This window comes from Sesamum indicum, linkage group LG7, assembly GCF_026168435.1.
Source record: "Sesamum indicum cultivar Baizhima isolate 11 linkage group LG7, ASM2616843v1, whole genome shotgun sequence".
Taxonomy (NCBI): Eukaryota; Viridiplantae; Streptophyta; class Magnoliopsida; order Lamiales; family Pedaliaceae; genus Sesamum; species Sesamum indicum.
In genome coordinates, this window is record NC_142663.1 from 8,853,019 (window position 1) to 8,876,824 (window position 23,806).

The window sequence follows — 23,806 nt, forward strand, 5'->3', positions numbered from 1 at the left end:
ATACTTGGAACCAAAACTGACTCAGAGACAAAGGGGACCTCTTCATTACCACGCAAATGGCTTCCATAAGACCTCTTTATCCACTTTCTTGTCCGCTCAAACAGCCCACCACCCCCTCTTCATCTCCATGGCTTCACCCCAAATCCTCCCACTTTCCATCCACACAACTTCACTCCATACAATCCCAACGCCCTGTTGCTGTTCCAGTGTCGTTCAACCCGTCGGGGAACTTGGACCTCTCTCTCTACGATGAAGGTACTTCTATCACCATCACTTTCTTACAAGTCATACATATGCAGCAGCTTCTTAGGCGCCGAGTAGTTCTGGTCTTAATCTTCCAAGAATTTGACTTTCAACTATATATGAGAATTCGAGCTCGTTTCAATTCGATTTGTTTGTTTTTATTTGCGACAGATGCACCGGAAGCACCTCCGCCAATGCCTCCTACGGAAGGCCGCTGTGAAGTGGTTATCGACAACGATATCATTACTCGCTTGGATTTGTCCCCGTTTCGTAATGCGACCGGCATAACCTCACCTGACTCCGGTAGGGTTTCGATCGTGTTTGGGTAAATTTATTACAAAATGCCTGAAAGCTTACATAATATTACAAAATGTTTAATAAACTTTTTCGAAGATCAACATTTTAAAACTAGGATGTTAGGACTTTGAGTTTCTTTTCTTTTAAGAAAAATGATGGAGATCTCAACTTTGTTTTAAAAATTTTAACAAAACTCTTTTAAATTAATTAAAGTGAATTACGTGGATATCCCCTGAGATTATGCCTAATTAAACAATTACTCCATTCTCTTTGTAAGAATGCATGTACACTCTCATGATGGATTGTTTGTATAAAATTCACGATTGAATATGAGTTTACTTATAATTACAACTACAACCTCAAGGTTGAACTTGTAAGTTTGCAAATGATATAAATTGTTTGTGTAGTTCCAAATTAATTATTATTAATATTTTGTTAGGAAAAATTATAGTTTACATCCCACAACTTGCATCATTTGTGATTTTGGTCCTACTATTTTGCCCCTCACCATATTTAGTTCCATAAGTGTAAAAAAAAATTACAATTTACGTGCCACATACATTTTCCGTTAGATTCTTGACGGAAGGATGCACATGCTCCATTAACTTAACCAAAATTTGACTGCAATAGTGTGAAAAACTTTATTTTACGTCCCACAACTTACACTACAATGAGACCAAAATCGCAAAAGATATAAGTTGTGGGACGTAAAGTATAATTTTTCATACTATTGCAGTCAAATATTGGTTAAGTTAACGGAGCACGTGCATCCTTCCATCAAGAATTTAACGGAAAATATGAGTGGGACGTAAATTACGATTGTTTTGATATTTATGGGACTAAATGTGGTGAAAAGTAAAACAATAGAATCAAAATCACAAACAGTATAAATTGTGGGTTGAAATTGCAATTTTTCCTATTTTGTCACTTACGCCAGACACCGTCCACCCCAATAAAAGATCGAAATAGAAAAGTATCCACAATGTTTGGATAAATACAGTGGTCATACTTTTTGTCATTAATGTGTGTGTTACATGATAAGAGTATATAGACCAAGCTGTTTAACGGTTGATGCGTTGTTTTGCAGCCAAACCGCAGGAGTTTCTTGACCGTACGATTGGATTTACGATCAACTACACAAGGGAAGACGAGCATGATCCACGAGAACTATCAGAATTCCCTGATATAAGACTGTGGTTTGTTAGACTGGATGCAGCGTATCCATGGCTGCCTGTCCTGTTGGACTGGCGAGCAGGGGAGCTTGCACGTTATGCAGCGATGCTGGTACCTCACCAGGTATCCAAAACTATTATTTCGTCAGTATTTCTTCATTCAATGGGCGCTACTTAGGGATTTTGAATGAGGGTCGTTAGAGGGTGTTTGGCTAAATTTATTTATATTATAAAAAAATAAATTATTTTTTATATTATAAATTATTATGTTTTAAAAATTACGGTGAAACAATATTATTTATTAATGTCAAACGAAATAGAAAGGAAAATAAGTTTCAGTTACAAATTAATCAATATTTGCAATGGATTTTTACTTATACCCAAAATATTTGCTATGGTTTACAGTTTTAACAAATATTTTGGCCTCATATGCAGAAACAACGGCTAATATTAGTTGCACAACTTTGGTTAATTAATTACGTACTCGCATGTTTTTACTTTTTAACCATGCTAATTAACCATAACGAAAAGTCGTTTCTTTAGGGTTAATTAAAACAGAAAAAATGCAAGGAACTCTCCTGTCATATTACAAAAAAGCAAGTTATCCCCCTTATATATGATGAAAACAAAACAACAATTTTACCTCTGTGTTTTTTAAAATGCAGCAATTTATTCCCATGTGTTTCTTGAAATGAAGCATTAATTTTACCTCCCTGTCTACGGAGGTAAATTGCTTCATTTTGAAAAATACAGGGAGATAAATTGCTCTTTTTTTTATAGGGGTGATTTGCTCATTTGCAACATCACAGGGGGTAAATTGTATGAAACCCTAATTAAAACATCTAGGATATTCTTAAACTTTATAAATTATGTTAGTTTCTACATTAAAAATAAGATTTTAGAAAGTTAAGGTAAAATAACATTACGAAATTTATACAATTTTAACAACGACAACTGTATAATTACTGTGATCAAAATAAAAAAAAGTTTGTTAAAATGTAAAAATAAGTCGGAAACTCTTTATAAGAGACTTTTCGGCATTTCATAAGATGTTTTGAATGCTTATAAGAGACGAAGCCGTGTTTACGCACTCCCTGAATTGGTAATGTGAATTTGAACAGATGAGTATGAGAATGGGAGTTGTGTTTAACCCGGAAGCGCTGGAGTTGTTCGTGGTACAGAAAGTGTTTGTGGTGTACTCATGGTTGAAGAAGCATGACGTTCCAATGCCCAGATTGAAGGCTAAAGACATGGCCAGGATGCTTGGATTTGGAATTGGAGATGATCTCTTTGATTTGGTCGACAAGTAGCCCATTCCCAAATATTAATGCAATTCTCTCATTCTCATGTAGTAGTCATTGCAACTCCCGGATAGTGCTATATCTTTTATTGCACCTCTACATTGATGACACGTGGACAAATAATGTTGATGAGGGGAAGATCCTATTCTATTCTAAATATTATAACTTTAAAAAGTATTTTATTCTAAATCTTTTATAAAAATTATGTACATACCTAAAATGTGCCGTATTTACTAGTTTGATGATTTGAATATGTTTTATGTTGGAAATACATTTTATATTTAATCCTTTTATCTTGTCTTCTTCTAATATTTTGTCTCTCTCGTCATTTTTTTTATTTGCATCAATATCTCCTCTTTCTCTCTCCTACCCACCGGTTCCATTCTTCCCCAAATCTCTCATCAACATTATTTGTCCACATGTACAATAGAAGATGCAGCACTATTTCGGAGTAGAGGATCCCAAGCCCAAGTTTTAAGGCCTCGATCTTATAAATTTGAAAAAATAGTTGGTAAGAAACAAATTGTTTTGGGAAGCTTTTTGTGTACTCCTCAAATACAGAGCATAGGAAAAATATCATTTTTCATTTCATAACTAAAGTCCTATTTAATATTGGTTTCCATTGATTACGGATTCTCATTTTAATATTATATATTTTACATTTTCTAAATTTTTGTTTCTTTGGAGCTTTTTTTGTTAAAGTGTTGATAGTGAATTGACGTGGGCGCGCTACAGAAAAAATGAATTTGAAACGAAAACTTTGTGACATGTGACAGCCTTTACACATTCTGATGGATTTTGCAATGGGCTTGTTGCAATTTCATACCTGAGGAACCATAGAAGTCACGTGCACACAATGGTTGTATCTTGGATTTGGTGAAGGTGATTGTGTCACGGATATATCATTATAAATCTTGTCTAGTGCAGTCATAATGTGTAGTGAGGACAGTGGATTTCAAGAAGAGGATCCATCCCCTATCAGTATGTGACAATGGTATACCCTATGCAATTGGAGACTTGTTTACGCTTTCTGAACCTATGGCCATAGCAGTTGGTCGAATAGGAAATGATTTCCTATGTGGAGCAATGGAGCAAAACGCAGTCTCAAGTATTAAAGTATTGATGTCTAATCCAAAATGAGAACTAATACCCAATTTCATGCCTAAACTAAGGTCATGAAACAGTAGATGGAAGGACCATACCCATATGGAGATCGAGGCCCTAAATGTTCATACAGATATTAACTTAGTCTCTAATATCGTGGGTTGTTGCTAGACGGCCACCCATGCAATAGGCTCTCCGATCCATGATGTTCCAGCACTAAATTGCATCCACCAAGTGGTCCAACATCTAAAGGCTAGTTGCGGATTCGTAGAATTGCATCCACCAAGTTGTCCAAATTGTCTGAATATGAGTTTCTTAAGTGATATGTAAGAAAAAATTAGCTAAACCAATGGAATTGGAGCTGGTTACTTACATCACAAATCAAAGAAACATGTTTCTCCAATGAGGCATTTGTAGGACTCCAACCACATATATGAATTGGTAAAATCAAATTTGGCCTTGCAATCCAAAAACATGGGTCACCCAATCAATGCAAATATTAAGATAATTTTAAAATTCTTATACATCAAGAATAAGACCACGTTCAACTAGACATGTATTTTTCCATGATGAAAAAAGAAATAAAATATTCAAAAAGCTATACAAAGTCAATCCTTGCATCAGAATAACAATAATCTCATCTTAAAGTGCTCATTGAATGCTTTGTTTTTATATGCAAGAATTAGAACATAACATAATCTAACAGAAAACACATATGGACTATCTCTAATTTCTCAATGATGAAAGAAAAGGTGAGTTTCATAACAATGTTTAACATACCCGATGAACAACATAAAATTTATCACGAAAAAAGGTACTTGAAATTGCAAGCAAGCTTAGTAATTGTAAATGCCCGCTGAACAACACAATAAGTTGCACCCACAAAACGTCGAAATAAATTAAAGTGTGATACATACTGTTGAAGTGTTCCGCCGCACCTCCTTTAGTTCCGGAGGTTGAAGACGATGCTCAGACAGGGAACTGAAGTCGCATTTGCTTTTCTTTCCTCTTGCTTACGATTTTATTAGTTAGTACAGGTGGCATATGAGTCAGCAGCTTAGTTGTTGAGTTAGTTAGGAATAGTTAGTTTGTTTTCCTTTTCCTCACGTGTACAGAGCTTATTTAAAGGCAGTCTTCAAGATACTCAATATACTATTTATCTATCTTCCACAGAAATGCAAGAATCCCCCTTCCACTGTGCATACGCTGTTAATTTGCTTCTCTAACTCTTCATCTCGCAATGATATTTTCTGGATTCTTCATGGCATCAGAGCCACCATCCTGATGGTCTCTGTATTCACTCACAATTGTACATAATTAAATTTCCTTCGCGATGGCTAATTCCTCGATATTTGGACCTGATCTAACTGGTGTCGGCACCAATGTTGGCAATGAGGCTATAACTATGCGAACACCAGTCCTTAATCACCCTGCGATGGTGATGATTTCAGCACCACTAAATGGAAGTAACTGGTTATCTTGTAGTAGATCTATGCGTATTGCGCTAGAAGGACAGGACAAGATTGGTTATATAGATGGATCCTGTGGAAAGTCTCTGGAAGGATCTGCAGAGTATCGACAATGGAGGATCTTTGACTCAATGGTGCGAACTTGGATACTCAATGCCATCTCAAAGGATATTGTCAATGCTTACCTTTATCCAAACTCTGCAAGACATTGTGGCTGGAACTTGAAGCACGCTATGGCGAATGTGATGGCCCATTTACTGTATAATATTCAACGCAAAATTAGTTCCATTACTCAAGGTAATCTCAGTATCACAGCTTACTATTCAAACTTAAAGCAACTGTGGGATGAACTGACATATTTGATACCACCTGCAATGTGCACATGCAGAAACTGTACATGTGGTTGTAACAGAACAAAAATTGATCAAATTGAAGCGAGTCAGTTGATATAATTCCTTATGGGGTTGAATGAATCTTATGATAATATACACCATTAGATTTTAGTCCTTGATCCATTACCACATGTAAATAAGACATATTCAATGGTTCTTAGAGTTGAAAGGCAATGTCAGGTGAATTTGGGATTCCTGGATGGTGGGGATTCAGCTATGATGGGATGAGGTCCTGAACAAAGAGAGGTCTCTGGACCTAAGAATTTCATGAGACGCAAAGGTACAACAGATAAGAATCAATTATTCTGCAGTCATTGCAACAAGTCTGGGCATAATAGGGAGTCTTGCTTCAAACTCCATGGTATCCCTAATTGGTACAGGTATCTAACTGAGTAGAGGAAAAAGAACGCATACAGTGGAAAGGCCTATGCTGTGCACGACTCGACCAGCAGAACCTTACGAATGTTGCTGCTGCAAGAGGAGGAGGAAGAAGTGTCTCAGTTGATGATTTGATTAAAGCTTTACAGCTTATTCAGAGCAAAGCAGTCATGGATCCAGTGAAAGTTCATTTTGCCCAGGCAGATGAAGTGGCAGGTATGACTCAAAATTTAGCCTCACGTTTTTTAAGTTCGGGATCTTGGATTGTAGACACAGGGACTTCGAATCATATGTGTGGTGATAAGAACATGTTTGCATCCTTACATTCCTTGAAAAATACCCTGTTAATGTCCTCCTGCCTGATGGCAACATTAAATCTGCCACCAAAGTTGGTGACATTCCTCTCACACAGGGGCTCACATTATCACATGTCCTCCTTCTTCTCAGCTTTAAGTACAACTTGTTGTTTGTATCTCAATTGTGCAAATCTCACTTCGTCAGCTTCATCTTTCTCACTTCTTTATGCCTTTTGCTGGACCTGAAGACTAAAAGCATTCTAACTCTAGTAACACAATTAGGGAAACTTTATGTCTTAGATGCAACTTCCTTTGTTTCCAAACCTCTATTGGAGAAACCTTGTGTTTCTACTGCCTATTTTTTTGCTACTCAAGATATGTACACTTTATGGCATAAATGGCTAGAACACTCTAGCTCCTTAGTACTTAAAGACATTCCTCTAATAAAGGTGCCAAATGATATGGATAGCCATATGTGTTCTATCTGCCCCTTAGCAAAACAGAGAAGCGGAACATTTCCCTTGAGTAATTCTTGTTCCTCTCACATTTTTGAGCTAATACATGTTGACATTTGGAGTCCATACAAACAAGTTTCTCCTAACCATTGTTGATGATTACTCTAAAACAATTTGGACCTTTTTAATGCAACAGAAATCTCAAACAGTTAACTTGCTTTCATCCTTCTTTGCCAAAACCTGTACTCAATTTTTTGCCAATATTAAAATCAGGCGTACTGATAATGGCTCAGATTTTACTAGCCTTGTTTGTCGGAACTACTTATTTTGGGCAAAATCCATCCTTACATCCACTCACATAATCAACAGACTACCTACACTTTCTCTTAACTGGACCTCCATCCTATGACAATTTAAAAATATTTGGTTGTCTTTGTTTTTTTTCAAATGTCCTTGCTCACAAAAACAAGTTTGATCAAAGGGCTTTTAGATGCATTTTTATTGGATATGTTCCAAGGCAGAAGGGGTACAAACTCTATGAACTTGATCATCATGTTGTTATTATCTCATGTGATGTTGTTTTACATGAACATAGATTTCCATATCTATCATCTGGTCACTCTACTTCTTTTTCTGATCCTATGCTTACTCCCATCATTGACTCCTTCACTACTCCTTGTGATGATCCTCCAGTTTTTGGTAGTCCTACTGCTCCCTCTTCACTTGATCCTGGTCCTGCTATCTCTTTTCCTCAGTGTATGCCTGTTCCTCTTCGCAGGTCACACAAAGCCACTAAACCTCCCAGCTGGTTGAATGACTATCACTGCCAGTTCTCTTCCACTGATCCCTCTATTTTCCTCATGATCTTACCTTTACATATTGATTTTATGGTTGCTTTGTCTATTGTGCAAGAACCCAAAACTTACTTGCAGGCTCAATACAAATTGGAGTGGGAGCAGTCCATGAAGGATGAACTTGAAGCCTTGGAGAAAAACGATACTTGGGAGATTGTGGACCTCCCACTTGATAAGCATGCTATTGACAGTAAGTGGGAGTTTAAGGTGAAGTTAAAGCCTAATGGTACTGTTGATTGATATAAGGCTCTACTCGTGGCAAAGTAATACAGTCCGGTTGAGGGAATTGACTACATTGATCGCTTTTCCCCTATGGCCAAGGTAGTCAGAGTGCTTCTTTTGTTGGCCATAGCTTCCAGTTGCTCTTGGCCTCTTCACTAGGTCGACATCAACAATGCCTTCCTTCGTGGTTTTCTTGATGAGGTTATTTACATGAAGGCACCTGATGGTTATCGTGTTCCTCCTGGAAAGGTCTGTAGATTAAATAGGTCTCTATGTGGCTTGAAACATGCCTCCAGACAGTGGAATCTCAAACTTACTGCTACCCTTCTTCGCTATGGCTTTTCTCAATCATCTCATGATTTTTGTTTGTTTGTTAAGCATTCTTTTGCAAGTCCACTAATTCTGCTTGCCTATGTAGACGATGTCGTCTTAACTGGTCCTTTTGAGGAGGCCATTCAGCACACCAAGTTGTTCTTGGATGAAGCCTTCACCGTTAAGGACTTAGGTCCCTGCGAAATATTTTCTTGGGCTCAAGATTGCTCGTTCCACTGCAGGCACTTATGTTACCCAGCACAAGTACATTCGAGATATTATTTTGGATACTGTGCTTTCTTCTACTAAGGTGGCTTCCATGCCTCTTCCTTTGGGTATCAAGCTATCAGCTCACTCTACTCATCCCTTATCTAATTTTGAATCTTATCGAAAGTTGGTTGGTCGATTGCTATATCTTGGTTTCACCAGGCCTGACCTCTCATTCACTGCTCATTGGCCTTTTCTTTCCTGCTGCATCTTCGTTAGGTCATCCAAAAATTACATGCAATTTTTCGACCAAATTGATAAAAAAAAAATGACTAAAATTATCAAAACAATAAAATTATAAGACTAAATAAAAAAATCAATTCGTAGAAAAAAAAAATACCACTTAGTTATAGGACTAAAATTAGTAGATTAACTACCCCAGAAAGAAAAAAGTGATTTTAAATTCACAAATTAGACAACACTAATATCATTCATCAACATTAGGTCAAACACTACTTCCAACCAATTCCCCCCCACATGTTTTGCCTAATTTTCATTTGTTTTCAATCATTCCGGCTATATATTACTCCTATTTTCAGACTATAAAGTAGACCCTCATTTCAGAAAATATTATAATAAGTTCATTTTCAATTACTTTATGTACTTCATAAGATGTAAAATCCAAATATTTTATTTTTGAATAATATTTCTCCAAACCATTTAACATATGAACCAAACATATATACATATTCTTATTTCAAACTCTCACATAAATTGGTCCACTACATGAATTATAACTAACATATTTTTGTCATCACACATTTCCAGAACTTGTTTCCCAACTTTCATCATAAGTAAATTCTTAAAGTAAAACAAACTTAAAACTGGACAAATATTGGGGAAAAAATGCATTTTACGTTCTATAAATTAGTTTTTTTATGATATTAATTTTATTACATTTTATCTTACCACATTGCATTTCATAACTCCAAAAATATTATAACTTTAGTCTCAAACTTTACTTTCATTAAATTTCCGACGGAAGCAACTTTAATTTAATTCCCCTCAAATTGTAATAAAACTTGTATCATGCACGTGTTGTTTCTGTCAGAATTTAACTAATTTAAGATTTGAGACTAAATTATAATTTTTTAAGGAGTTATGATCGGGATACAATATGATGAGTTAAAAAATAATAGATCAAAATCACAAAAGAGATCATTTGTGCGACGCAAAATGTGTTTTTTCCACATATATAGTCTATATTATTTAATAAAACCCTCGAATAAAAATCAATAGAAAAGGTCCAATAAACTCCATAATTAATAGCCTATAAATTTTAATAATACCCTTGAATAAGAAAATCAATAAAACAGTCCGATAATAACTCCATTAGAATTCTTTAGAAAGAAAACATACTTCGAATATGTTCCTCAAGTGCCAAACTAGTAAAAAATAACAGTGGAAGGAACCTTCAATGGTTGACTCGAGACTTTTCAGCAATCAGCAGTCAATATAACACACATATATATATAGACTCATTCCTCATTTGAGTCCCACCATATGCTCCAAGTAACTTGAATTGTTCTCTGGTCTCCGCGTGTAATTATGATATCCAAGTATCTTCCTCGTTGAGTTCAAATTTGTGTAATAATATTCACGTTTTTTAATATTGTTCATATAATTTTTCAAAAAGTAGGGATTGCTTGTGTAAAATATATTGATGTTTTTTGTAGGTGTATGTGTAGTTATCTAGAAATAATGGATGATTTGTGTAAATAAATCATAGGTTAGGGGATGTAAATATAATTATCTCTTTTTTTAAAAAAAATATTTCTCATTTTGTCGCAAAAAACAAATATATGTTTATATTTATAACAGAATACACCAATGATGTCTTAGCCTAGTTGTTAAAGTTGAGGTCCCATAAATAAGCTTAAGGTTATGAGTTTGACTCCCATCAAATGTATGAATATTTATCTTACTTAATGTGAGTGAGTAATTTATTATAATGAGACGTGTCTCACTTACTGTGAGTTTATTATGATGCAAATTTAATGAGTTCACTGTAATGTGAGTTTATTAATTAAATCGATGTACTTATCAATTTATTGATTTTAATAGAATTTATGTAAGCACCATTTTTATTAGGTTTAAATACATTTTGCACCTTTAAACTATGCATTTTACATCCCTAAAGTATGAATGGTAACAAAAACACCCCTAACAAAATAGTTTAGCATTGATAGGACAAAAATGCCCTTCTCACATACCCCTATACTTTTTATTTTACTCCTTAAAAAATATTTTATTAAAAAATCTCCACCAAAACTACTTATAAGCCCTAACAAAATAAAGCAAGGAAAAGGAATATTTCTTATTTTTCTACTGTTTTACTAAATCTAAATATTTTAAAAATTAAATATGGAATTTTTTTTCATTTCAGATCTATATACTCCATTGCAACTTTTTTTTTTTCTTTTTATTTAGCTAAAGCCAATTATATTTAGGGATAATTGCACTCGTTTCCTCCGAGATTTGTTGTAATTATATTTAAATTTTATGTGGTTTGAAAAATTAAATTTAGCACCCTCGAAGTTTGCTTCCATCTAACAAATAAGTCTCTCCATTAGTTAAAATTCACTGAATTTGTTAATATTAACAAACAAATTGAATGAATTGATTGTTACCCTCAATTAATTGATTACTGACTTATTGCAAATCAAATATTTTTTTTCGAACTAAACTAACTTTATAACGATGAAGATATGCCTCCTCACATGCATTAACACGTATGAAGGTAATTTAGTAATAAAAAAATTTATTTGACCTGCAATAAGTCAGTAATAAGGCAATTAATGGTTGATATGGATTTTTTTTTTTCTGATTTTTTTTATATCAGCAAATTTGTTAATTTTGTCTAATGGATAAACTTTTTTGTTAGACGAAAGCAAACCTTAGGGGTGCTTTCAAACTACAGGGGATCTATGTATAATTACACCAAACCTCAGGGGAGGTTAGTGTAATTATCCCTTATATTTATTTCCATGCAACTATATACTCGTGCAACAAGGTAGCTCACAAATTTGTTCGTGTTGCTAGTGTCTATCTTACAAGATGCAAAACTGATGGAGACTAATGGATTGAGCTCATTGTTAGACGGTAGTTAAAATCAATGGTATTGATAACTTTGTGAACAACAAAAAGTATTTTTAATTATGTCAAATTTCAGAAGATCTCACTGTAAGTTACCTTTCATATGCTAATTTATGATAGATCAATACCCTTTCATAAGACGTACTATATCCATCGAGTTAATACAGAAAACGTTTGGAATTAGAAACGGATGTACAATTTAGACTTATAAGCCTCTGTAATATCATCTTTAAAATTGTGTCTAAATGTGTTGCAAATAGACTTAAATTGCTTCTTAAAAACATGGTTTTTTGTTTCTCAATATGCTTTTTCCTGAGGGTTTGTTTGATTCAATTGAAAGAAAAAAGAGAAGTGAAAGGAGATGAGGGAGAAAGAATAATAATTTTCCTACAAGTTGTTTGGTAGGATTGGAAGGAAAGTAAATTTCAAATACTTCCATCTGTTTGGTACAAGGAAACAGATTGAGAATAAAGCGTTATTTTTGTAATTTTATTGAATAATTCGTCTCTTCATTTTGTATTAGAAAATAATATTATACTAATAATATAATAGTATATAAAACTTTAAAAACTTTATTAATAGAAATACTCATCAAACAAGAAAAATAATATTTTTTAATTAATAAAGATATTCATTGTTGACTTCGAAGCAGCAGTTTTTTTAGCAATTTTGTTATCTTTTCTCTGACACTTATGTATGGTATTACCGGTGGAAAGAAATAAGAATTGGACAAAAATTATATATATACTTTTTTGTTCTTTTGGCCTTATACTTTCACTTTTATGCCCGATTCTGGATGGAAACAAAATTAGACTCGGGAGAGATTTTATATACATCGAGTTTTACATCCCCTACATCTCTTCCCTCTACCAAACACCAAACTATCTCTTATACATTCGTTTTTTATTTTCACTTCTCTTATACTCTCACTTTTCGCCCCAACCAAATATACTCTGAATTCACAAGAAGAAATGTTACTTTTTGTAATAACTAGTTACTACGGTTAAACGTGAAAAAGTATGTCACATATTAATTAGCTAGGGCTATTAACCGTTGCTTTTGTAAAACGAAGACAAAACATTAGCCACAGTTAAAACTCATAGTTAATATTTTGACTATAGTTAAAACTATGATAAATATTCTTTAAATGTGATTATATTTTATTTCTTGCATCGATTGTATTTTAACTAAATTAAATAGTATTGATCTATCATAATATTTAAATAATAGTCATTACAATGTTGAAAATAATTCTTTTGGGTTTTTGGTCGTGGTTAAAGGCCTTAATCTTCGGTACATATTATGAAGTACGTATATATATCCAATACTTTCACGAAAAAATCTAGAGACCCCCATGTGATAATAGGAATGTTTAAAAAATCTCCTATGAAAATTAAAGTATCAAAAACCCCCTTTGTGATATAAAATAAATTTCAAAAAACTCCCTTTGTACAGAAATTAGATCACACGCGCTTTGACTGCGAATTTGCTCTGATAATACCTATTTATTTATATTTTTGCCCTTTTCTCACATCTAATATATGAAATATTATATATATATTTATAAATAATAAAAAATATTATTTTATATAATAATTATTTAATTATTTATATAATAAAATATTATTTTAATTAAATTAATAAAAAATTATATATTTAAAAAAAATACAGGGACGACGTCTTCGCCGCCACAGCTGCTGAAGAGGAGGGCGCGGCGCCCTCCTCACCCCTGGGTGACGGTCGTCGCCCAACGTAGCGAGAGCGACGCGATTGCCCATCCAGCGAGGGTGACAACGTCGCTCTCCACTTCTGGGCGACCGGCGTTGCCCAGACGGGCGATGGGGCGAGGGAAGGGGAGGGGGGAGGTGGGGGGTGGGGGTGAAGCAGGTAGGGGTAGGGGGGAAGAAGACGGGCAGGGGAAGAAGATGGTGGTTGGGGGGTTGGGTGGGGTGTTTATAATTATTATTTTGATTTTGTTTATAAATTATAATTATATATATATTAAATATATTTTAATAGTTATAAATTATATATGTATTATAAATTAAAATAATTATATATTAATAGACCTAATTTGACCGGTTGACTAGAAGGGGTATTTTAATCATTGTTTCTAACAAATAGGTTCAAGTTGATCAGGGGACGTTGTGATTATTTATTCATAACATAAGGATAATTTTTTATATTAAAAATTATAAGGAGATTTTTGATATTTTGATATATCACGGGGGGTCAAAGTGAATTTAACCCAATACTTTCAAGTAGGGCGACACACATAAATATTAGGGTAAAAAGTTACATAAATTTAAACAAACATCCCTTATATTTTATGAAATTATAGCTACACCCCTTGATAGGTATTAGTGAATATTTTTCAAGAGGTCTTTGTGAAAATTATATTTGAATAGCAGGTGTAATCGTGATTACAACTATAATCTCAGGGGTGCAATTATATTGCAAAAAATAAAAGATGTTTGTTTATTTTAACCTAATTTTAAAAGGTGTCAATAAATATTATTTAGGCATTATTTAGTAAACTCCCACATCAGTATTCTTGATAAATTAATAAAAAGATTCTAATCTTACACTACCAAAAAAGAAAAGAAAAAGAAAAATCAAATAAAATCAAATCAAACGTTATCGTTCAATCATAAAGAATCTTTCATAATCTTCGTTGCTTCTTATAATAGGACACATCATTGATCTTACGTGCCCACTTCCATAATTTAGGCGGACAACGTAACTTTTTATTTTCTTTTATTTATTCTTGTTGTGGTGATTTATAAATACTAAGTAATTTGTGACACGTATGTATGTAATTTTTAAATATTATTTAAAAGAAAATATTTTTATAAGTTTTTCATTATTTAATAAAGTATTGTATGGAAATAAAAAGGTTGTTATTGGATTTATGAGGAAGTGGTCTACTAGAGAGGAAAAAGTAGTATGAAAGTTTTGGGGAAAAAAATAATAATTATCAATAGATAGTGGGAGAGTTCGAAGTGGGATAAATAAATAAGAAAATTAAATTAAATATAAAAAAGATATAAAATGACACCAAAAAGGTGAGATATCATAAGGTCCATCTCTCATAATAATAAAGTGCTAATAAATATGGCCCATTTTATATATGTACATAATTATTAAAATAATTCTTTTATACGTTCCTTGTATTATATCTAAAAATATATCTAAGTTTAATATAAATATTTTGATTCATAAAAAAATAGTGACAAACAGAGATAAATTGAAAAATACATGAGAAAAAATTAACGACCCAAAAATGGTTATGAAAAATCGCGAAAAATGGTGGATTTAAAAATAATTAATTTAATTTAAAATTTTAAAAATAAATGACAGACCAAATTTAACTGAGACATCAAAAGGGTACTTTCACTTAGTTATAAAATACAATTCCCTTAATAAAAACTATGTTCATTTGTTTTCTTTATAAACAGAAAATTATTATAAACTACGTTTTCTGATTAATTATGGAGGAAAAAACGACAAAGAATAAAGTGAATAGATTAAATTATCATTAGTTGTATATATTAAGTGATAATTTTTTTCTTTTTAATAATTTTATAAATTAAACATGATAATTACAATGTAAAGATTGTTACTTGCGCAATAATCAGGGACAAAATAATTATATGTAAAGTTGTCACTATAAATAAGGGATAATTACACTCCCCTCTCCTGAATTTTGGTGTAATTACACGTAAATTTTCTGTGGTATGAAAAAATACACCTAACACCCATAAGGTTTGCTTCCGTCTAACAAATAAGTCTACCTGTCAGTTAAAATTCACCCAATATGTTGATATTAACAAAAAAACTCGAATGAAATTTGATATTTATCATCGATTGATTGATTACTGATCTTATTGTAGGTCAAATAATTTTTTTTCGGATTAAATACCCTTATAACGATGAAACTATACCTTCTGAAGATGTATAAGGGTAATTTAGTCATAAAAGATTTATTTGACCTGCAATAAGTCAGTAATAAGACAATCAGGGATTAATATAAATTTCTTTCTGTTTTTTTTAAATATCAGCAAATTTGATAAATTTCGGCTAACGAAGAAACTTATTTGTAAGACGAAAGCATATCTTAAAGGTATTATATATAATTTTTCAAATCATAAAATATTTACGTATAATTACACAAAAAAACGTGTAATCATCACCAATCTCAAAAGAATACGTTGTAATTTAGCATGTGGTGATTTGTAATTAAACTTAATTTAAAAGAATATCAGATATAATTCAATATTTCCTAACTCCACACCTAACAAAAACAAAAGGTACAAAAGGTTGAGTCATAGTGTCAACATCCCACATGATGCATTACACCAGCACTCTGCAATTTTATTGCTAAATTTGAATAAATGGGTAAAATAGTAGGAAGGGAGTACGTGGAATCGATGAGGAGTGCGTCACCAAAGTAGATCAAGTACGTGGCATGCAGCCCGGTGGGTCTGGGACTGATCTGTGTTCTGCCCCCCACTGGAAGCCCGTTAATCTAACGGCTCCACTTCTTCGTCGTTTTCCTATCCATGGGCTGCTGCACATGGTTTCCATTTCCGCCCTTGGTCAAGTTTTAGGGTACTGATTAATTTAAATTTACCACTTGCATCATATTTGTCAGAATTTTACGCTGGAGTCCCGCAGTATTATGGATTTTGTATTTTAGTCCCTCAAGACATTACAATTCCACTTGCAACACCTATATTTTTCAGCGACTTGTGGAAATAAGGTGCGGAAGTTAGTTTATTATATTTCCAAGGCATGAACTATTTTCTGTATTATGATCAAGATATAGTTTAAGAATTATGAATAGTTGTGATTCTGGTGAAAGTATGAAATAAAAATTTTACCCTCGGCACGATGGTGTTGAAAATTATGCAGTGTTGTAAGGTGTATGTATTTATTGTATGGCTTATATATGTAAAAATTACTTTTTTATCCTTGCAACGAGACGTGTATTAACAACGTAAACATCAGTGTGTATCTATGTGGATAGGATGAGCAGTTGAGTAGAAGTGGATAATGATGAATACTTGAATTTGCGGGTCTCACCAAAGCTGGTCCTGAGTTGTCCAGTGGGACAAAACAATTTGCTATTACATCCAATACCAACATTTGCTGTGTGCGATAGATTAGTTCAACTGTAAGCCAATTTGGTGCAATTCTTGATTGATTTTGGGACCAATTGTCATGTCAAAATTGCAGGTGCCTATACTATTAGTCTCTATTATATTCTTAGAGTAAATTTCATTCACTGTCTGTATGTTGGTGGGGGTGGCAATTAAAATTTTTTGTAGTTTAGTTATAGGGGTTGATAAATTTTAAATCCATTTTAATAATTTTTACCAATTAGAGGATTCGATGATTAGGGTTTGTGTAATTCGCTGAAAATTGTTGACGTGAACAAAATTAGAAGTTTTTAAACTGTGTTTTTTGTTGACGAAATGATGGGTGTCGAATTTATCAAAAATATTATCCTACTAAAAATTTGTGAAAGTGATGAGCAGGGTCGAGTTTGTAGGGATTGGTTTTAAATTAATTCCTTCAAGAGCAAAAATAAAATAAAAATAAGAGGGGTTTTTGATTGTGAAGAAAAATATAAATAAAAGCTAAAGAGTTAATAAAATTAGAAGAGGTAAATATAAGAAGAGTATTACATGATCATGCTTAATTCCACGGTCGATCATAGATGCAAAGATAACAATCATTTATGATAGATAAATTGGTTATGGTCATTGGTACGACCTAACGACCTCACCTTTCCTTACCTTGCGGACAGTCAAGGAACGTATGTTGACTAAATCCCTAATCAGTAAACAACTTTGGGAACATTATCAAAATTTTATTACCGACAGCATTAAAAATTAGAAATGCTCAATTCTAACCAATAAATTCCGGTATTGTGCATTCCCCACAATATAATCGAAAACTTCTACATAATTAATTATGCTATGTTACCATTAGTTATTGAACTATACAAATAATTACGGATTTGCAAGTTCAATTGGCTAGGAAAATATTTTTGACAATGAATAACGGTACATATCATTCATAAATCATATTATTTGTAATAAAAGTACAAAAAACAACACAAATATCAATATGAATGAGCATAGAAAACATGAATTAGACAACTCATTGGAACTAAGCATTCATCGAGTCTTTAACCGGAATGAGAGAACTAGCTCGACATGCTCATGAAAGAACACATGAAAAGCAAAGTAAGAAAATATTATAAAAATACAAAAAAATAGAGAGACGAGAATTAAGGTCTGAAATTCTCAAGAATTAAAATGTGTCTCTTTAAAGTGAATTACATCACATATATATACTAACTAGATACCTAATTCTACTAGAAATAAAAAAGGTAGATTCCTAATTGAACTAAAAGACTAATGAAAATAATATTATTATCCTATTAAACTCCTCATTCATAAAAAAGGTAGTTCAAGCAGCTCCAAATTCTTGCCAGAAATCGAGTTTGAGTCTTGTCCAAATTTTAGTTTTGGTTCTTTTCTTCATTTTTCATTTCATTTTTTTTAGTAGACTAATGCTGCAAAATAATATTTAATTAGGAGCATTTTGATCACAAAAAATATCAAATATCTCATTAAATAAGCACAAAACATCCAATTATCACCCCCCAAAAGCCACATAAGATATGAAAAAATCGTATTTTATGCCCAGTATGTTTAATTAGTGGTGGTATTTTAAGGACTATAGTTATAAATTAGAGACCAAGATATCGCTCGTAAAATGGGCATCAAATTTACAAAACTCACAGTAGCTTGAATTGCGAAAAAGGACCCCCATTCTGTGCTGTCTTGCTAGTTTTATGCACAATAACTTTTGCAATTTGGAAAATTTTTTGCAGTTAGGAGTTCACAAATTTCTAACATTTTAATTTTAATTTTTTTAATTTTTTTCTTCATAATATACTGTATAGATTTTCAATATTTTATATATAATAAGATATTTTAAAAAGTTTATAAATTCATGTAAACGCGTTCTTGATTTTCATACTTGACCACTTTGAAGTAATTTGCAGCAAATTACAGAAACCCTTTATTCACATTCTCTGGAATGAGGGGCCACAAGTGCAATTAATTGAAATTCAACCCAAGAAAAATTCAGAATATAGAAAAGTATGCGGAACCCACCCCTACCCCCACCCCCACCCCGCTACCACTCCCCACCCCCACCCCAATTTCCAGGTTATAAATAGGTAGCTTGAGTATAGTTCGGTTTGCCAATTTCAATACTCAAATACCTTCTTACTCGCTCTTGATAGAAAATCAACGTCAGCAAATTCAGTGAAAATGGCGGCTCATGCAGCTCGTAGATCAAGCGGACCGGTCATCCGCTCCATCTCTCCTTCCTCAAGATTCAACCGCCACTACTCCACCCAGTCCCTGTCGTCCCATTCCGCCTCCCCCTTCGCTTCCGCCACTTCCTCCGCCTTCACCACCGCACGATCCCTTCCCCGACCTGCGTCCCCCACCCGGGTAAACCTCTGCAACTACACTTCCCCTTCCCTCAGCTTCTCCCTTGACCGGCCCGGTTCTCCGAACCGCTCTATTTCCTTCTCCGGCCCGGTGCAAAAACCCGCCGCCGCATCTCAGAAGAGGACGTGCATGTGCTCGCCCACCAACCACCCCGGTTCTTTCAGATGCAGCCTGCACAAGGGCGTCGCCAGCAACAGCAGAGTTTCGAGTAGCTCGCAGTCAGCGTCGTACGGGAGTTCCAGCAGGCTGAACATGAGGCGCTCCGCCATGAAGAATTCCCTGGTGCGGATCGGGACTGTGGAGGGAGATTTGGTGAAGAGGGCTCTGGCCGCTTTGATTCGCCCGTCGTCCCATCAACAGCGCCGCCGTGGTGAGTTTCGGCCCCGCCCTAGCCGCCTCTCCGTCATGTCAAAGGCTTAGGTTTAGCTCTGGTTATTAGCTCAATCACTAGCTCCGGCGTGGTGACGCCTGGTCACGGTGGAGATGACGTCAGCATGGCGACCGAGTTACGGAAATTTTTTATGCTCCGGTGACCGAAAACCCGCGGACCCGAACCGGATCCGAAGGATCCGACATACTTTGAATTCGACAGTTTGTATAGTATTATAATAGTCGTAATGATGAATCAAAATTCAGAACCTAATTTGCAAACCAGATCCAAAACCGATTTAAATTCATAATTTCAACTTAACTTTAATTCCCTTCCCAATTACGGGATTGAACTGAAGAAATTATTCACAGCACTTACTGTCTTAAAATATTTTATTTAATTCTTTTTGGCTCAGTTATAATTAATTAATCATCAATTATCAGACCCTCAAATTTAATTAATTAGTTCAATTATTTGATTGGTTATATCTTTCGCCTGAATAATTATTTGACGTGTCCGTCACGTTCAATGGTATATTAATTCTTTTCCCCCCTTTCTTTGGGGTAGTGAGAATCTTTCTTATTTTACTTCAATTATTATTTTGATTTAACTGATAATAATTTAATTAATTTGTAATATTTATGCAGGTGCTTTCACATTTATGGGGGAGGAGGCTGCTGCTGCTTTTCAGATGTGAAGAGGTGTTCAATTCTGACTACCAAATTTTTGAGGAGATTGAAAATGAGAGCATAAATTCAGAGTCAAGAATGATGGACCACAAAATTGAGGGCTCCAACATTGTGGGCTGGAACTGATCTTAACATATAAACAGGACTATAATCTGCTTGAAATATGATAATAAAACACAATCTAGAAGGATATAAAGGAGGTTTTGTTGAGTAACAATAAATCATGGTGTTGAAATTATATATTTATACCCAATGAATAAAGGCCAACCACATATTGAGAACCCATTAGAAGATTGAAATGGAATTTCACATTAATTGCTATAAACATAACACATTTGATATGGGTGAAAGACTGTTTTGTCCTTATTACCTTTAGAAAAGTCCCAAAAAACTTCTTTTTGACAGAATTCGAATGTCCTGAAAATGGATCGGGCGATCCAACCCAGCGGCCAACATGGTCGAACCCTTGGATCTAGTAAATGTGGCACCATTTGCTGGAGTCCTAGTGTCGTTTGTACATTCTTTCACTGTAGTTATTAGTTCCGACCATATGATCTTGTAGACTATCCCTCTAACTTGATTGTAAGAGTGTTTTGTTGGGGCTTTCTAATGGGTATTTTTTATTTCAATTTTTATTACTCCCGACGTACACAAGATTCTTGCACCACTAGCTGACCTCATTTTTTTGGCACTGCCTGTGGGGTATAACCCCAAAATTGTATCTATTTAAGTTAGAACAATAAATAACACTGGTAGTTTCGAAGGATGCGAGAAAAGTGTGGACCATTGAATGTACAATAGAAATAGGTGACCAAAAGTCAATTATTGTCCCAACGAATATGGTAAGTATTCGTTTTTGGCACACGTATTTGTCGTGCTTACCAACTTACGTCAAACACTACTTTGACGTTACAACAGATGCCCACAGACCACTCAACAATCGTGCAACAGTTAGACTGCGCATTGGATGACGATCATGAAACCAACTACCAAGAGTTGGGTTTCAAATATTCCAAGCCGAGAACCGTAAGAATGGGCATCAAGTGTCCTATATAGACTTGCATTAGAAGTCGTATTCATTTGATGAACGTTGTGTTTCATCAAAATCTTAGTGGGTCATTGGCTAGGTGTCAAATCGACTAAACTAACTCGAGGGGATTGTCATATGGAAACCTTGGAGGCTTGGTCGGTATGGATCAAATCCCCGACTCGGATAGTACGGAAATAGTCCTCAAACTTGAGAAATCACGGCAGTCACATGCGATGACTGTATCTTGGGCCTGTGCAAGAGGTGATTGTGTCACAGACACGATCATCATAAGCCTTATCCAATGCAGTCGGAGTATGTAAGGAGGACAGTGAGTTCCAAGAAGATGATCCAGCCCCTTGTCAAAACGTGACACAGGTATCTCCTATGCACTTGGAATAGGAAAAGGAGGTTGATTGAATAAAATTGTGGCCGCAGTAGTTGATTGAACAGGAAAAAGATGTTCCTTTGTTGAGACATTTGACGTAACGAGATTTCAAGTATTAAGCATATACGTCTAGTTCAAGATGGAACCGACTCCCAATTTGAGGCCCTAGAGTAAGGCTGCGAGACGGTAGACAGAAGGACCATACCCGTATGGACTCGAGAGCCTAAAAGTTCACATGAATATTCGCCTAGTCTCTAGTGCCATGGAACGTTGCTAAACGGCCACCCATGGTGACGGACTTTCTTGATCAATGGTTGATCGAGAATTATTAATTAAATTAAATTTCATTAATAATAATGTTTGACACTAGTCCAAATCTAACTGAAAAGTGAACCTAAAGAGTCACACACGAATCATCGCGAAAGGACGAACAATTAATTGTAAATTAATTCTATAAGTAATTAAATTATTTATAAATGATAGGGATCCACTGAATAAAGGAGCTCAAGAATAGATCGTGTTTTAGAGACTGAAAAACCGTGTTCATTAATCCTATTTATTATCTGTCTAGACTAGTCTAGCTCTTCTTCAGACACAAGGTTGATTTATTTATGAAGATTACACAAAGTTTTGTTTCCTGAGCCGGCATCATTCTACTATCTTGTCCAAGTTCTTTTAGATCTCGTTAATTTTGAGGGAAGGGAAGGGATTAAGTTGGAAAAGATCAATGATGGATAAAATGTCTATATACCTTATTTATTTGTTGATAAAATTTTACATAAAACTAAATTCAGAAAACAAGTTAGAGAAAGAAATCAGGTAATTTTTTAGATACCTAAAAGATTAATTAAAATTATTTTGAACCAAATATTTTCATATTTAGGGACAAATGTGTAAATTTACATACGATCCCCTAAAAGTATTATCCCACCAAGAATTTGAATCATTGTTTTAAGATTATCTATCATGGGTCAGAATGATATCACTCTGGCATAAGGTACACCCAATAATCATAAAAATGCATAAGTGTAGCCTTCAATTCATGCACAGGCCACTTCTGGCATTTTCTTCACTCTTATTTCGTTGTCTATATACATCGGCCATTTAAGCAACTTCAAAAAGTCTGGATAAGAATGTGATATATAGACATCATTCCCACCAAGAAAATAGGAAACATTTCACACGTCTTTACTTTTTTCTCTTTTTCATCCTTACAAGAAAAAAATTCAATAGCAACAGAAAAAACTCGCGTCAAAGTTATTAATAAGTAATTCTGATTACTAGTCTATATTATTTAATACGATAGGATTACTTACTAGCAACGAATTGTTTAGAATATATTACTATAAGAAAATATAATATTAGTGACAAACATTAAGTTATAACTTTATACATATTTTCTGTCACTATTTTTTTATTTTCTTTTAGTCTATATTAAATAATATAGATTACTAACGAAAATTTGACTTGTTAATTAGCTCGACACTAATTTTAGTATCAAAGTTTTCGTAGCGGGGAAATAGCAATTTTCGTCCCGTAATTTAGGCCCTTTTCGCTTTTGGTCCCATTGGTTATGGGGTTCTCACTTTTGAGTCTCATAACTTCTAAAAAGCAACACTTTTAATCTCCTGATACATTTTCGTTATATATTTTAATAGAAAATAACACGTGGCTATTTGAACCTTTACACTTTTGGTCCCATATTTTGCGAGATTCTCACTTTTTTGGTTCCATAACTTTTAGAAAGTAGCGCTTTTAGTCCCATGCACTTAACGGTCACGTGGCCTTTTTTATTAAGTATCTAACGAAAAGGTGTCATGGGACTAAAGCTGTTTATTTTTTAAAATTGTGAAACCAAAAGTGAAAATTTCGTAACCAATAAAATCAAACGAGAAAAGATTCTAAATTATAGAACAAAACATGCCATTTCCCTCTT

General features: G+C 34.1%; 2 protein-coding genes across 3 annotated transcripts; both read left to right on the forward strand.

The window, feature by feature from the left end:
• On the forward strand, window positions 1-3,202 carry CRR6 (chlororespiratory reduction 6). The gene is made up of 4 exons (XM_011085757.3): window positions 1-255; window positions 415-546; window positions 1,628-1,836; window positions 2,834-3,202. The coding sequence occupies exons 1-4, from the start codon at window positions 57-59 to the stop codon at window positions 3,020-3,022; spliced, it is 729 nt and encodes a 242-aa protein (XP_011084059.1). The 5' UTR covers window positions 1-56; the 3' UTR covers window positions 3,023-3,202.
• Window positions 3,203-19,122: 15,920 nt separating this feature from the next.
• On the forward strand, window positions 19,123-21,093 carry LOC105166416 (uncharacterized). 2 transcript variants are annotated; one of them, XM_088882334.1, is made up of 2 exons: window positions 19,123-19,766; window positions 20,414-21,093. In XM_088882334.1, exons 1-2 carry the CDS (start codon window positions 19,211-19,213, stop codon window positions 20,461-20,463), a joined length of 606 nt encoding a protein of 201 aa, XP_088738460.1. In that variant the 5' UTR covers window positions 19,123-19,210; the 3' UTR covers window positions 20,464-21,093. The 2 variants fall into 2 exon arrangements, with proteins under 2 accessions (XP_088738460.1, XP_020550870.1); XM_020695211.2 differs by lacking the exon at window positions 20,414-21,093 and having other exon boundaries at window positions 19,123-20,047.
• The last annotated feature ends 2,713 nt before the right edge of the window (window positions 21,094-23,806 follow it).